Raw genomic sequence first — 14,933 nt, forward strand, 5'->3', positions numbered from 1 at the left:
CCCCGCCTTTCCCCCCTCCCGCAGGGCTCCGCAAATAAATAAATAGACAATCCCGGGAAAATTAACCGTGTGAGGAGCCGCAAATGAGGTGGAAAATTTTAATGGTTCGGCATTTAAAGCTGTGTGACAGGAGGAGAGGGGGGGAGGAGGGAGGGGGGTCAGTCCCGAGGACTGCCCCCCACCCCGCCCCCCGCCCCTCACCCCCACTTCTCAACCCCCTCATTTCCATCATTCCCGGAGCAGCATCTCGGGGTGCTGGGAATGGGGGGAGACCCCCGGGGGGGGGGGGGGGGGTCGCACACCTGCGTCTCTCCCCCCCGGGGTTCCCTGTACCCCCCATAACCCACTCAGCGGCCCCACGGAGTGTGGGGGGAGCACGGGGGTCCCCTTCGCACTCCCCCCCCCCCCCCTCCCCGTTCCCCCCAATTCCGCCCCCGGTACCGGTACCGGGGTGGGGGCAGCCCCAAGAGCCGCCCGCCAGAGGGCGCCACTGCATCCCCGCCTCATTTGCATCTATTTGCATACGGCGGCGCCGCGCGGCGTGTCGGCAGCGCCCCCTGGCGGCGGAGCCGGGGAAAGCCCGGCCACACCCACTCCGCAGGCCCCGCCCGCGCGTCGCCGTGGTTACCGCTGACGTCACGGTGACCGTGACGTCACGGGCGCGGCCCCCGCTGGCGGGCACCTGTTCGTGGCTGGGCGCCCGCCCCCGCCGCGCGCCAAGGTCCCGTCCTGTCCCCGCCGCCGTCACCTGTCGCCCGCCGCCCCTATTCGGGCCCCGCCGGGCCCCGCGCCAGCGCCCGCCCCCCCCCCCACCACCACCGAGGGACGGGGCGGGGGGGTCCCGGTGCCGCCCCTTCCCCTCCCACCGCCCGTGCCCGGCTGAGCCCCCGCTGGGGGCCACCGGCACCCCCGCAGTGACCAGTGACCCCTCTACTGGTGGCCACCGGCACCCCCGCAGTGACCAGTGACCCCTCCATTGGGGGCCACCGGCACCCCCACAGTGACCAGTGACCCCTCCATTGGGGGCCACCGGCACCCCCACAGTGACCAGTGACCCCTCCATTGGGGGCCACCGGCACCCCCACAGTGACCAGCGAGCCATCCCATCCATCGGGGGCCACCGGCACCCCCACAGTGACCAGTGACCCCTCCATTGGGGGCCACCAGCACCCCCACAGTGACCAGCGAGCCATCCCATCCATCGGGGGCCACCGGCACCCCCATAGTGACCAGTGACCCACCCCCGCCACTGAGGACCACCACCACTCTCACAGTGACCAGTGACCCCTCCATTGGGGGCCACCGGCACCCCCACAGTGACCAGTGACAACCCCCCCCCCCCCCCCCGCCACCCTCCCAGGGGTCCCCCCCGCGGCGGGCACTGTCACCCCAACAGTGGCACCTCCCAAGCGGTCATCGATGCCCCCACAGGGACCCCCCAGAGCGGGGACCACCGGCACCCCCGGAGTGTCGCCCCCCCCCCCCCCCCATGAAATCCACACTGGAGAGCGGGGCGTGGGCACAGCCGTGTATTGCCAAAACCCGGGAGCACCGGGAGCCGCGGGGCGGGACCCCCCGACCCTCCCCGCGGCACCCGCTGTCCCCCCACTCGGTCCGGGGGGGGCTCCCAGCGGGTCTGGGGGTGCCCCCTGTTGCATCCAGTGTCTCTGGAGGCACCAAAACCTCCCACCTGGGGGCACCTCCTGTCCCCCCATCCTGCCCCGGTCCTGGGGGGGGGACAACATTCCCCCGGGGACACCCCGGGGACCCCCTTGCTGGAGGCAGCAGGAATGGGGGTGCCCTTCCCTGACCCCAAACCTGTCCCGCAGCCAGGGCCCCCCATCCCCATCCCGAGGGTGCCCCCGTCCCATCCCTGCCCTGCAGCCGCTCTCTGTCCCCATCCCCACCCCGCAGCCGGAGTCTCTCCGCCCCATCCCGGGGGTCTCTGCCCCGTCCCAGGGGTCCCCCCAACACCCCCCCCCCCCCCGCAGCCCCCCTCAGATCTCCTCCAGGAAGTCCACAGGGAACAGCCCCACTTTGCGGCCCGTGAAGACTTTGACGTAACCGTTCACCTCCTCCCCCTTCTGCACCACGATCTGCGGGCGAGAGGGGGCCGGGTGAGACCCCCGGGACCCCCCCCACCCGCCCCAGGGCAGGGGGAACCCCCGGGACCATCCCAGAGTAGGGGGAACCCCCCCAGAGCAGGGGGACCCCCAGGTGTGGAGGGGTCGGGGCAGAGCAGATCTCATCCGAGGGGCTGGGGGAGGTGGGAAGTGGGGGGACGGTGATGCTGGTTATGGGGTGCAGCTGTGATGGGGGGCTTGGAGGGGGGCTGGGGGTCCCCGGGTGGTGATGGGGGAGAGGGGCGGGGGTCCCGTCTCACCTGATCCTTCTTGAGCGTGATCTGCCCGATCTCCCGGTTGCCCACGAAGGACCGCGTCACCTTGTGCACCCGCTCGCCCGCTCGCACCCGGATGATGAAGTTGGGGGGGAAATACCCGATTTTCTCACCGATCTTCCCCTGGAAGGAAGCAGTGGGGGAGTGAAAGGGGGGATTGGGGCCGATCCGGGGGTCCCAGATCCCCCCCCCCCCGCGAGGCTGGGGGTGACAGCAGGTCTGGGTGTCCCCTCCCGCAGTGCCACGAGCTTTCCCAGCTGCACTCCGGCCTCACCCGCCACCACTCCTCGTTGGAGTCATCCACCACCGTGATCTTCTCCCCCGGCCTGGAAGGGAAGGAAGGGCTCTCTGAGGGGGGCAGGACCCGCAGCCATGGGAGACCCCAAGGAAAATCGCTTTTCCTTCAGGATCAGCTCCTCCAGCCCCGGATGTGGCACGGGACACGCAGCCCATGGGCTCAGGGACAGGCAGGTCCTGCCCAGAGCAGCTCAGCCTTGGGAAATCCACGGATCCACATCGAGCCAAACCCCCCAAAAACCTTGGGAAAGAGCTCAGGACGAGGCTGGGAACTCACGGGAAGTCCAGGTCATCCTTCTCCAGGGCTTTGAAGCGATAAAGTGCCACGAAATAGTGGGACTGCAGGAACCCCCCTGGCTGTGGCTTCTTGCTCTGGGGGACACAGTGGGGTTTGCAGTGCCAGGGGCTGCAGACAGCCCTGAGGATCCCAGCAGGGAGATCCCACAAGTTCTGCTCAAGGCTTTGGGGTGCAGGGCGAGGATGAGGGGTACCTTGTCATCTGTTGGGCTCTTCTCAGCCTTCTTGTCCCCTTCGGAGGCACCTGGGAACGGGAGGAGGGGTCACACCTCTCCTGGTGGTGCCTCCCGAGGGTCTCCTTGGCCATCGTGGGGATAAGTGAGAGCCCCAGGGTGAGGACACGAACCGGGGACCCACTTTCCGCAGGGCAAACCCACCCTGGTGACCCCCCCACAAACGCAGCCAGGGGCTCCCTCCGTGCCCGCATGGGCTCAGCCCCCCAACCCTCGGCCCCGCGCTCACCACCCTCAGCTTTGCTCCCCACCGGCTTCGTGGCCTCCGACTCCTCGTCCATCATCGCAGCCAAGGGCTGGAAGGCAGAGAGAGCTCTCAGAAGGTGCAGAATGGGGGGGGCTGGGGGGTTAGCGGGGTGCACCGGCAGGAATCTGGCGGGAGCCCGACCCCACACTCACGTTCTTCTTGTCGTCCTGCCCCTTCTTGCGCTCCTTGTTGGCCATGATGACGCCCGTCCGCAGCGTCTCGAACACGGGGTCGCTCCTGTTCGCTGCGGGGGCAGGGGAAGGGTCAGGAGGGGGGGTTCATGAGGGGTTGGGGACACCCCGGGCTGGGGACCAAGGGGACGGAGCACCCCAGCACGGGGACTCACCGAGCTGGTCCTTGGTGCCGGCGTACTGCTGGTCGCTGTAGAGGGGGGAGCTGTACGCCCGCCGGAACCCGGGCGGCTGCGAGGACAGAGAGGGGGGGGGTCGGAGCATCAGCCACCCCCCGGACCCACCTGTCAGAGCTGGGGGGACCCCGGGAGGGGGATGCCGGGGTCCCCATGAGAGCCAGGAAATGTCAGGGGTGGTGGCACCCGCGTCCTGCCCGCAGGGGGCCGAGGTGGCCGCTCCCGGGGGTGCCCGACCCGGGGGCCGGAGGGGCGGGGGTGGCACTCACGATCTTGCCGAAGCAGCGCTGCATCTCCACGTAGGACTGGCAGTGGTGGTGGATGTTGGTTTTGCAGTTCTTGCACCTCAGGCCAAATTTGTTGTTGACTGGCAGTGGGGTGGGGGGGGGGGGGGTGGAAAGGAGAGGGAATGTGACACTGCAGCTGTGAAACGGCCGGGACAGAGCCCTGCGCGGCCTTGGCCCCCAGCCCCAGCCGTACCCGCGGCCCCCAGCCCTGCCCGTGGCCCCCAGCCCCCTCAGGACTCACGGACGATCATGCGGGCACAAACATCACAGAATTTGGGCTTTTTGAAGTAATGGTCTTTGAACTTGTGGGGTTTGTCATTAACAAGTTTCTCGGGTTCGGGAGGGGGCTCGGGCTCCTCCTCCTCTTCCTCCTCTTCCTCATCCTCATAGATGTAGTAGATGGGTCCCCCCGAGGGGCTGACCAGCTCCCCGTTGGGCTGTGGCTCCGGCGCCGGCTCCTCCTTGGGCTTTCGCTGGAAAAGTTGCTTCAGCTTCTGCAGCTGCTGGGGCAGGAGGGGACGGACGGTGTGTGGCAGTGCGGGGGAGGCAGGAGGGCAGACACCCCGTGCCCAGCTCCTCGCCCCAGTCACCCCCTCCACAAGCGGGAGGAGACTCCAGGAATGCTCTGAAGATGGGGACCCTCCTCCCAGTCCCGTGAAGTCTCCACGGAAGAGGAAGCTGCGGTTCCTGAGCCCCTCAGGGATGTGGGCGCGCCAGGGAAATGCCAAGCTGGGAAATGCCCACCCAACACCCGGCTGGATCAGGGTCCCACCAGGCACCCCAGGCCTCCCAAAGCCTCCTGGGGCTGCGGCAGGATGATGATAGAGAGGGGGCTTCCCCCACCCACCCGAACTGCCCTGTGGGCACCCACTTACCCGGCTCTTGGGTTTCCCACCTGAAGCAGGTGAAGCTGGTGGCTCTGGCACTTCCTTCTCCGTCATGCTGCAAGGGGAAGAGCAGAGATGGCGTTGGCTGGGGCACTTCCAGCTGCAGGAGCCCGGCAGGGGATGGAGTGGTCAGAGCCTGCTGGGTGGGCAGTGCCACCCCTTCCCCTGCCCGTCCAGCAGCCCCTGTCCCAGCGAGGGTCACTCCCACCGCCCATCCCAGCCCCTGCCCTGGGGCCAGGGCTGGTTCTGCCTCGGTGAGCCCCAGAGCCAGGCCGGAGGAGGTCGGTGCCCAGCCCAAGCGTGGCACATCCGCTGGCTCGGGGACGTGGTGCCAAGTGCTGTGTGCCAGCCCCTGGGCTACCTGCACGTGCCCACCTTAGCCCGGACATCGCCATCTCACCGTGAAACCGCAAACTGCGCCACTCTCGGCCCCTCAGATGAGCACACGGGGGAACAGTGATGGGCACCATCCGGCTTTCAGCTGCCACCGGGGCAGGACCTGCTCCTGCATCCCCCAAACCATCCCGGTGCCACCTTTGACAGCCCTCCCCGCAGTGCTTCCACCCAGACCTCCCTATTTTTGGTGATACCCACCCCGCAAGCCCCTCCAGCCCCGGCGGAAAGCAGCCAGGAAAACCATCAGGAAGCAGCAACGGGAACGGGGAGCGCTGGGGCGAGGGGCACTGCGGGAATGGGGCACCCCCAGGCCCTGCAGCAGCGGGGGGGGCCCAGGGTGGGCACGGCCACGGCAAGAGGGGCACACAGGGGGCACTTACCCTGTGCTTGGCGGGCTCGCCCTGCGCTGGAGAAGCCCCCGAAGGGCGGCCGGTGCCGGAGCCCTGTTGGCCGCAGAGCCCCCAGCCCTCCGTGGCGGGGAGGGCGGCAGCCGCGCCGGTCCCGTGGCGAGCGGAGTGACAGGGCAGAGGGGGACGACAGCTGAGCGGTGGCGGGGCTGACGCCGGGAAATTGGAGCCCCAGCGTGCGCCGGGCGGGAGCAGGCGGAGGAGCCACCGGCTATTTGCGTTGGTGGGTTGCTGGGCGTGCCAGGGGCCCCCCCAGCCTGGCTTGGGACAAAGAAGGAACCGGGCACAGCCAGGGCTCCAGGAACTGGGCACACCGAGGGTTCCAGGAGCTGGGCACACCAAAGGCTCCAGCTTCAGTGTCTCCTTCGTTCGTGCGTTGGAGGCTGCTGCGGGTTCAGTGGGCAGAGGGGCAGCAGTGGGGTCTGTCATGGGGTGGAGTGGCTGCCTCGCACCCCCTGGCACCAAATCCTGCTGGTCCAGGCTCCGCTGGGATGGCAGGAGCTGGGCCCTGGAGTTAATGGGCACCCCGAGGGCCCTTGGGTCCCTGCCTGGCTGTGGGTGGCAGCGAGGTGGGAGTTGGAAGCAGCCTGGGGTTGGAGCTCCCCTTCCTGGCAGCTCTTACCTGTCCGGCTGCACCTGCTCAGGAAGGTCGGGAGCATCCTGCTACTGCCAGAGGTTCTGGCTGTGCCACCCCAAATCCTGTCCCCACCTGCACCTGCCAGCTCCAGGTGCTGCTCCTGTCAGCAGGAACGTGATGTTTCCTGGCAGGGCACACAGCTGGGGCCACTCCACGCCCTCATTCCTGCCCTGGAATTCCACAGCTGGATGGAGCTGGCAGCTGGGAGAAGAGGCCATGAACATCTGTCAGGGGAGTCCAGCCCCAGTCCAAATGCTCTGATCCCAGCCTGGGATCCCCACTTTGGCACACCATGGGCTTGCAGCCCTTGGACGTGCCAAGCTCAGGGGCAGGACTGGGCAGGATGGTCCCCCTGGCAGTGTCCCTTCTGCTGTCCCCTCACCCCACTGAGGCAGCACAGAGCCCCCAAGCCCTGGCACTGGCAGAGAACGGGAAGTTACGTTCAATGGACAATTTTCCTTTTTTTCTTTTTTATTTAAAAACAACCCCCCAAATAAAATAAAACAAAAAAATTCCCCCCAACCCCCCGCAAAATAATAATCCGATTAAATAAAATGTGCAGTGAACATACCAATCAACACCTGTATGTGCGGTCCAACACAGTGCTTAAACAAAACCATAGACACAGGGGAGGGGGGCGGGCACGGGCGTCACTCCAAAAATAATAATTAAAAAAAAAAAAAAATCAACTTCTTGTCTCTTAATTATGTTCATATAAATATATCAAGGAAGGAGGGCGAGAGGAAGGGAGGGCGGGAGGAGAAGAGGCCCAGGGGAGTGCCCGGTGCCCACGGGAGCCCTACTGGGAGCTCGCCCGCTCCAGCACCCGCAGGTCGTAGTTCTTTTTGGCCACGCGCAGTTTGAAGCGGCTGAGGGAGTTGTTGAGGCGGAGGGAGGCGTTTTGGGCAGCCAGCGGGCTGGGGAACACGGCCACGATGGTGTATAAGGCAGCGAGGTCACTGTGCCTGCCGTTCTCCGGAGTCCCGCTGTTGTCCCCGCCGCCGCCTCCGTCCCCGCGGCGCCCCTGAGTCTCTTTGAGCCACTGGATTTTGGCACCGGCCATGGCGAGCTGCGTGAAGAGCTTGTCGGCCTCTGTCCGTGTGATGCCCTCGGGCAGGTCTGTCACCTCCAGCACCCGGCCCAGCACTGCAGGGAAGGAGCCGCGTGTCACCGGTGCCCCCGGCTGGCTCCGGGCTGGAGCACCCGCCTCTCCTGGGCCCAGGAACGCCCTGGCAGTGCCAAGCTGCCCCCACAGCAGGAATCTATTCTTTTAAGCCAGCCAATCTATTCTTTTGAGCCCTCCAAAGCATCCCTACCTGCTCTCTGGAATGCCCCATCCCAATCCCTTCCTGTTTTGCTTCAGGACCAGATGTGGGTATTTCCCAGTGTCCCACAGCTACAGGGACACCTGGCATCCCCCTGGCATCCTTTGGATAGCTGGGCAGGGCAGGCTTTCCCAGGGGCTCTGCCCTATTTTCCTACCCCAAACCTCAGATAGCAGGACTGGGAGCCAACCCCACGCTCCCACCCTGACCCTGGGAGGGAGAATGGCTGCACCCATGGAGGATGGTGGCACTGGGTGTGTCCTGCCCTGTGCTACCCAAATCCCTCTGCAGCTCCTGGCTCCTGCCTGGTGGTCCCCAAATCCTTTTGCAGCTCCAGCCCCTGACCTGTGGTGCCCAAATCCCTCTGTAACTCCTGGCTCCAGTTCCTGCCCAGTGGTCCCCAAATCTCTCTGCAGCTCCTGGCTCTTGCCTATCCCTGCCTCGTGGCCCCCAAATTCCTCTGCAGCTCCCAGCTCCAGCCCCTGCCCTGTGCTACCCAAACCCCTCTGCAGTTCCTGGCTCTGACCTCTGCCCCTGCCCTGTGGTGCCCAAATCCCTCTGCAGCTCCAGCCCCTGCCCTGTGGTGCCCAAATCCCTCTGCAGCTCCTGGCTCCTGCCTGGTGGTCCCCAGATCCTTCTGCAGCTCCAGCCCCTGCCCTGTGGTGCCCAAATCCCTCTGCAGCTCCTGGCTCCAGCCCTGGCTCTGGGCTTAGCAGAGCTGCTGGAGGGATTCTTTGCTAATATTAACGTGGCACGTACGGACCATGCCAGGGGCAGGAGGGGGTAGGCAGCTCTTAAAGGGCCCCTGCAGCCAAGCTGCTGGTGGTGACACTGAGGTGACGTGGGGGACAAGCCTGAGGTCTCCAGAGGGTCACTGAGGGCTGCTCCATCCAAGCTGTGGGTCCTTCCCAAGGACCCAGTGGAGACACTCTGGACATGGGTGGAGAGAAAGGATTCATTGAACCCTCAGCCCTCGCAGCCACCCTGGGAGATCCCAAACCTCAAAGATGAGGCTCTGAAGCTGCAGGCCCCATGGGAAAGGGAAGCATGGGTGGGAAGAGTGACTTGGGAAAGCAGTGCTGGCAATGAGATCTCAGAGTCTGGACACTCTCTTGATGAGGAATAAAATCCCAGCTCTGCCAGCTCCACCTGCTCCATCATTTCCACCCTCTGAGAGGCAGGAATAGCACACAGGTGTCCTCCTCAGAGGTTTTACTCCCTGTTCACCCACCTCCCTCAGGGCACAGCGGCCTGGGGCTGGATCTGCTGCACCCCCAGCCTGGACTCACCTGGGCTGGTGGGTGTTTGTGGGTGTGGGGAGAAGGGACTGGCAGGAACCACTCTCCAAAACCAGCACAGGGTTCTGTGGGATGCTGGTGTGGACAGGGATGGCACCTGGAGTCTCCAACATCCATTTGTGGGGACATCAGAGGGCAAAGAGGCTCGAGGGGGTCACTTGCCTACGTCACTTGTCCCCAGGTCGGTGGACGCCGACTTCAGGGCCTGTCTCTTGCTCCGGTTGCCGTGTTTCATTCCAGTCTGCCCCTTGGAGGAGAAAAAGGGCACCGTGTCACCTCGGGGGACATTGTGGCTTCAGGGTGCCCACAGAGGGGCTGGGGAGGGAGCCCTGGCCTGGCTTGTACCTGGTGTCCTGTGTAGCTGGGCTGGTTGTGGAGCAGCGGCGGGGGACACAGGGACAGGTTGTACTGCAGAGGTTGGCCCAGCAGCGAGTACCTCCCATCACCTGCACAAGGAACCTGAGTTTGTGGGGATCCCAGGAAACATCACAGCATTCCCAGCCCCGGGCTGTCCCCACAGGCCTTCCCCTTACCTTGTGCCGGGCCCATGGGCCGGGGGAACTGTGTGAGGACGGGGAGGGGGCTCAGCCCCGTGCACACACTGTTGAGGTTGGTGACGGGCGACGGCGTCGGGGACTGGGTGGGGGACGTGATGGGGCTGTTCAGCTGGGTGCTGGCCTGGGGGAGGGACAGTGTCAGACACCCCCAGTGCTTGTGACCGCTCCCACACCCACCCTGACCCCGTGGGGTGACCCCCCAGCCACCACCCAGCCCGCCCCCAAGGCTGGTCTGCCTCGTCCCAGTCCCTCCCAGTCCCCCCAGTACCTGAGCACTGCTGTCGGGGTTGTAGAGGTCTCCTGGCTTCTGCCCCCGCTGCTCCAGGCTGTAGTACTTACAGTGGCTCCACTGCACCACGGGGGGGTTTTGGGGGGCCTGGGGGCCGTTGGGGACATTCAGCTGCATCACCACCACACCAGGGCCTGACGGGGACACCCCTGGGGACAGACACAGGCGTGTATGGCCCAGGCTGTGCTGCTGTGGGACACAGGGCACCTGCCTGTCGTTCCCCACAATCCCACTCTGGACCCTCTCCTCTGCCACTCATGACTTTTCCAGGCTGGGAAAACCCCACCAGGACCCTCTGGGGATTCCTCTCTAATAGCAAAGGTTCCATCTGGGAGGGATGATGTTTAATCCAGGAGAAATGGGAGCACAGGGGCCAAGCTGAGGGATGGCAGCTCAGCGACCACTCTGAGCATCTCCACAAAACTCCAGGCAAAGGCTCCAAGCACGGATCCAGGTACAGAACTCCAGCATGCCACCTCAGATCCTGCAGCTCACTAGGTCCAGACCTCCATCATCCCAGTTCAGCTTCTGCACCAGCTCACTCCCAGCAGCTGTGACAGGCAGCAGGAATCCCCAGCCTCCCCATCTGCAGCTCTTCCCTCTCTCACCAATCCACAGCCCACCCAGCTCCCTCCACCCCACTGCCCACCCTGGCAGGGAGATGCCAGGCAGGAGCCAGTGCAACATCCTGACCATTCCCTGGGGGGTTCCCAGCTGAAGGAATCCCCTTGCACAGAAGCTGCCAGACTTGGCTGTGAAGTGGCAGCTCCACAGCCCGTGATCCGAACGCTGATGCCACCTCTGGAGTGGATGCCAGCCCTGCCCGTGGCCCCTGGTACCTGAATACTGCTGCTGCATCTGGGGGGGGCTGCAGGGCGCCGGGGACTGCGGCATCTGGTACTGCTCGGAGCCAGGAGGCTGCAGGAACCCCACGGATGGGCTGTGGAGCAGAGAGGGCTCAGGTGAGGATGGGGATGGGGAGGAAGAGCCGGGGCATCTGCACAGGTTATTCCCAGCTATTATTGTCACTGCTTTTAATGAAAGGATGGGGCTATTTTTGGGCTAAGAACGATTTATTGCTCAGATAAACATCAGTCTCAGGGGCTGTGAGATTTTAAAGGAGCAAGCAGCCAGCCATAACTCAAGACTAGTCACAAGTTTCTTTGTTACAAAGTAATACAGAACTTTCTAAACTAATAGACAGTTGTTACAGGATTTATTTTGTTTTTCTAACCTATCACCTTGACTTACTTCTGCTGCATTGTGGATACTTTTGTCTAATGGGCTCTAACTCACATGCACACATCTGCTTCTGTTGTAACTTCTAAACTCTTGGTTTATTCTACACAACCACACCCCTACATTATAAACCCTTCACCATCTTATCAATGCAGTTTCTCACTTACTTAAGGCATATTCTTACTTACAACTATAGAAACATAAGTTTATGATTTTTCTGCTTCATGTCTGTGTATTGTATTTTTACATCAATCTAAGCTTCTCCCAAGGCTGCAAATCAAACCCTTCCGTGTCTGTGGAAGTTCCTATTTTTGATTCCCACACCCAGCTCCCTCTTTTCTGGAATTGCTGAACACACAGGAGCCTCTGGAGAGGGCTGGGCACAGAGGAGCTTGTCACACTGGTGGTCAGGAAGCCCTGACCAAGGGAGCCAGGGATGGACAAGCTCAGGGAGGAGCAGCACTTGTGGTACCCACCCACCTCCAACCACAGGAGCAGAGTGCTCCATGCTCACAGCAGGATCACAGAACCTCCCGAGCTGGAAGGGACCCACAAGGATCATCAAGGCTGACTCCTGGCCTTGACAGGACACCCCCAAAACCCCCACTGTGGGCACAGCACCCCTTTCTCCCCCAGGCAGGCCAGAGCTGCTGGAGTTTTACCTGGTGCCATTCTGCTGGGCAGTGGGGATGACACTGTAGTAGATGGGGACCCCTCCAGCCTGGAGCCCCCCCTGCACAGACTGGCTGGCTGGCACAAGCACTGGCTGCTGGAAGGGCTGCTGGACCACGTTCTGGGACTCACTGGCCATGGGAACCTGGGCAGGGAGGAAAGCAGCAGGTAACAGGTAACAGAGCAGGGGAAACTGGCCCAAGGAGACAGCAGCAGGGCGAAGAGATTCCAGGTGGTTTTTTCTTACAGCCCAGAGCAACCTCACCCAGGCACAGCCCCTCCCAGAGATTCTCCCAGTCCTCCTGCTCCAGATGTGTCCCACAGATCCCCACGTGGATGTGCCCTCCCCAGGCTGGCAGGCATGCCCTGTGAGCAAATCCCCACCTCTGGCTCCATCCCTCGGGCACATCCTGCCCAGCCAGGGCCCCCTCCCAGCACCCCACGCTGGGGAGCAGCAGATGCCCACCTGGTACGAAGGCAGCGGCGTGTACTGGACCATCAGACCTTGCATCTGGTTCCCCATCCCACTCCTCTGGCTGCTGAGGAGCCCGGGGGGCTGTGCCTGCTGCACCCCCATCACGCTCTGCATCTGGCCCCCCATGTTGTTCCTCTGGTTATTGAGGAGCCCGGGGGGCTGCGCCTGCTGCACCCCCACCACACCTTGGTATGTTTGCTGCTGGTTGGACATCATTGGCTGTAAACCTGCCAGAACAGGGTTTTAATGGAGTAGCTTCCCAGCTGGACACAGGAAACACAGATTTAAGATTTAGGGAATCAAATCCTGCCTCTGCCCCCACCTCCTGCTAAACAGTGGGGAAAGGGCTTCCCTTGGAGCAGATGTAAACACACCCAAGGGAAGCTCCTGGCTTTAAATTCTCCTGGCAGCCCCTCAGTGGGGCTTAAATCCACCTCATCCCCTCCCCCAGGAAACTCAGAGGAGAGGGAGGGGAAGGACACACCACCCCTGCAGATAGAGGCATCCCAACTTCCCAGCCAAGAGGCAGCTCCAGCAAAGAGTGGGAGACAGGCAAGAGCGACCTGGCCCCAGGCAGAGCACGGGAGATCTCTGGAGCCAACAAAAGCAGCAGGAAAGGGAAAGCTGCCCCCTTCCCCCTTTTGCACCCCCTTACCTGGCTGCTGGGACTGCTGGGGGAGCTGCTGCGGGCGCTGGGAGCTGTAGGCCACTGGGTGACTGAGGGGTCGGTATTGCTGGCTGGAGTTCGGGTACTGCCCGGGGGGGTAGTAAGAAACCTGAATCTATCAGGGGCAAGAAAACCCAGTGGTGAGAACACAGAAGGGAGCAGGACCAAGAAAGCTGGTCCCCCAGGACCAGTTTTCTGTCTCACCTGGCCTGGCTTCTGCCGAAGGGAACCACCCAGGGCTTTGGCTCTGGCCAGCTGATGGCTCCTCGGGGAACCCTTCCCGCGCCTCCCAGCCTCCTCATCCAAGCCTGTCCCAGCACAGTAGTGCAAGAGCACAGTAGGCACAACTCTCCTCACAGCTCAGGGGACAATCCTAGAGGTCATAAAGCCCTGCAGGACCCCAAAGAGAGCTTAGAGGTGTCAGCCCTGAGTCCGGCCACTGTCCCTCCCCACCGCTGAGAGCCAGGAGTGGCCCGGGGGGTCCCAGGAAGGAGCCTCGTGGGCTCAGAGGGACACGGGGATCATCCTGTGCCTAACAGGGGAGCGTGAGACCCAGAGCCTGGACCCCCTGGATGGATCCATCACCAACTAGCAGCAGAAAAAGAGGGACCCACTCCCCAGCAGCCCCTGGCCTGCCAGCTCTGGGGATGTCCTTACTTGCTGGGGAGGCTGAATGTAGCCCTGGGGCTGCAGCACCTGCTGAGTGGGGGCCGTGTGCCCCGAGGCAGAGTAGCTGGAGGTGGGAATGGGCTGCCCAGGGGTTGCCATGATGAATCCTGTCTGCTGAGGGTGCTGGGAGATGAGGGATGACTGGAACATCGCCGAGGAAGGATCCGGGGCTTCCGTCGAGCCCTGTCGGCTGAGGCTGATCTGCCCGAAGGGGCTGCTGAGCTCGTCGGCCTGGAGTGGGATAAGGGGGAGGATGGAGGAGGATGGCACGTGGGACAAGAGAAGAGCAGTAGGACACAGCTCTGCTGGTAAATGCAGACCCCTTCTCCCTGCTCTGGGAGAAGCCCCCCAAAAAGGCCCCCACACATGAGCCACAGACCCAGAGCAGGACAGGGGGACATGCGAGCTGAGGGGGCCAAACGCTCAGCAGATGCTGGGGACACGTGGGGTCCCACGCAGGCAGGGGTGACGCCACATCCCATGGGGGACACCACTCCCAAAAGATCCCCGTGGAGACAACACAGGGGCTTGGGCTGAGCCCACAGGGCAGCCACGGCCCCCAGACCCCAGCACTGAGCACAAGCATTGCTGGGGAGCTCTGGGCTGGGAATTTGCTCTTCCCAGGCTCTTTCCAAGGCCACCACTCCAGCAGTGGTGGTCCCGTGGCCTCAGGCATCGCAGAGCTCCGTGAATCCCAACCCCAGGGGGGTCGGCGTTCGAGACATACCTGATCAGCACAAGCTCACACAACACAAACACAGCACAGAGCACAACAGACAGTGCAGAAGAGGAACTGGGGTTTATACCAGGTTGTACTGCTGGGGTGGAGAGACTGGCAAGAGGACTTGGGGGCAGGAGCTTGGAGAGTACGGAACAGGCTGCAGCGCCGGGACCGGCTACGACCAACGGAGAAGGGAATGGAGAGAGATCAGGGGAGAGGAGGGAGGAAAAGGGGAAAGGAAAGGAAGGAAAGGAAGGAAAGGAAGGAAAGGAAGGAAAGGAAGGAAAGGAAGGAAAGGAAGGAAAGGAAGGAAAGGAAGGAAAGGAAGGAAAGGAAGGAAAGGAGAGAAAGAAGGAACAACAAGGTTAGTCAAGTGAGCCAACTGCAAACACAGAGGGGTGTTGCAGGGAGTTGGGAAGCACAGAAACCATTCCAGGGCAGCATCCATCCCATCAGGCACAGCCCAGCTGGAGGTTCTGAGGAGCTGGGGAGGGGTGAGCTGCTCTGGGGCTTGCCTGGCAGGAAGAGTGACACGAGTTCACCAGGGCCAGCAGCAGCACGAGAGCCA

General features: G+C 63.2%; 2 protein-coding genes across 6 annotated transcripts in view; both read right to left on the bottom strand.

The window, feature by feature from the left end:
* Positions 1-1,514: 1,514 nt before the first annotated feature.
* On the bottom strand, positions 1,515-5,847 carry STAC3 (SH3 and cysteine rich domain 3). The gene is made up of 12 exons (XM_053967606.1): positions 5,790-5,847; positions 5,002-5,068; positions 4,368-4,626; positions 4,109-4,206; positions 3,819-3,894; positions 3,625-3,716; positions 3,455-3,521; positions 3,187-3,236; positions 2,973-3,067; positions 2,673-2,724; positions 2,384-2,521; positions 1,515-2,096 (listed from the first exon to the last, which is right to left on the bottom strand). The coding sequence occupies exons 2-12, from the start codon at positions 5,065-5,067 to the stop codon at positions 1,998-2,000; spliced, it is 1,092 nt and encodes a 363-aa protein (XP_053823581.1). The 5' UTR covers position 5,068; positions 5,790-5,847; the 3' UTR covers positions 1,515-1,997.
* A 1,056-nt stretch (positions 5,848-6,903) lies between these two features.
* Positions 6,904-14,933, bottom strand: part of R3HDM2 (R3H domain containing 2) — a 39,742-nt gene continuing 31,712 nt past the window's right edge. For 3 of the 5 annotated variants that reach the window (XM_053967431.1, XM_053967430.1, XM_053967434.1), the window contains exons 14-24: positions 14,451-14,540; positions 13,633-13,875; positions 12,964-13,090; positions 12,300-12,535; positions 11,824-11,978; positions 10,762-10,862; positions 9,902-10,071; positions 9,610-9,754; positions 9,422-9,522; positions 9,239-9,323; positions 6,904-7,599 (exon numbers count right to left, since the gene is read on the bottom strand). In XM_053967431.1, coding sequence (XP_053823406.1) covers positions 7,253-7,599; positions 9,239-9,323; positions 9,422-9,522; positions 9,610-9,754; positions 9,902-10,071; positions 10,762-10,862; positions 11,824-11,978; positions 12,300-12,535; positions 12,964-13,090; positions 13,633-13,875; positions 14,451-14,540 — 1,800 coding nt within the window. In that variant the 3' untranslated portion in view covers positions 6,904-7,252. The remainder of the gene's footprint in view (positions 7,600-9,238; positions 9,324-9,421; positions 9,523-9,609; positions 9,755-9,901; positions 10,072-10,761; positions 10,863-11,823; positions 11,979-12,299; positions 12,536-12,963; positions 13,091-13,632; positions 13,876-14,450; positions 14,541-14,933) is intronic. The other 2 variants (XM_053967432.1, XM_053967433.1) reach the window with 2 other exon arrangements.

Source organism: Vidua chalybeata, chromosome 30 (assembly GCF_026979565.1).
Source record: "Vidua chalybeata isolate OUT-0048 chromosome 30, bVidCha1 merged haplotype, whole genome shotgun sequence".
In the NCBI taxonomy this organism is placed as follows: Eukaryota; Metazoa; Chordata; class Aves; order Passeriformes; family Viduidae; genus Vidua; species Vidua chalybeata.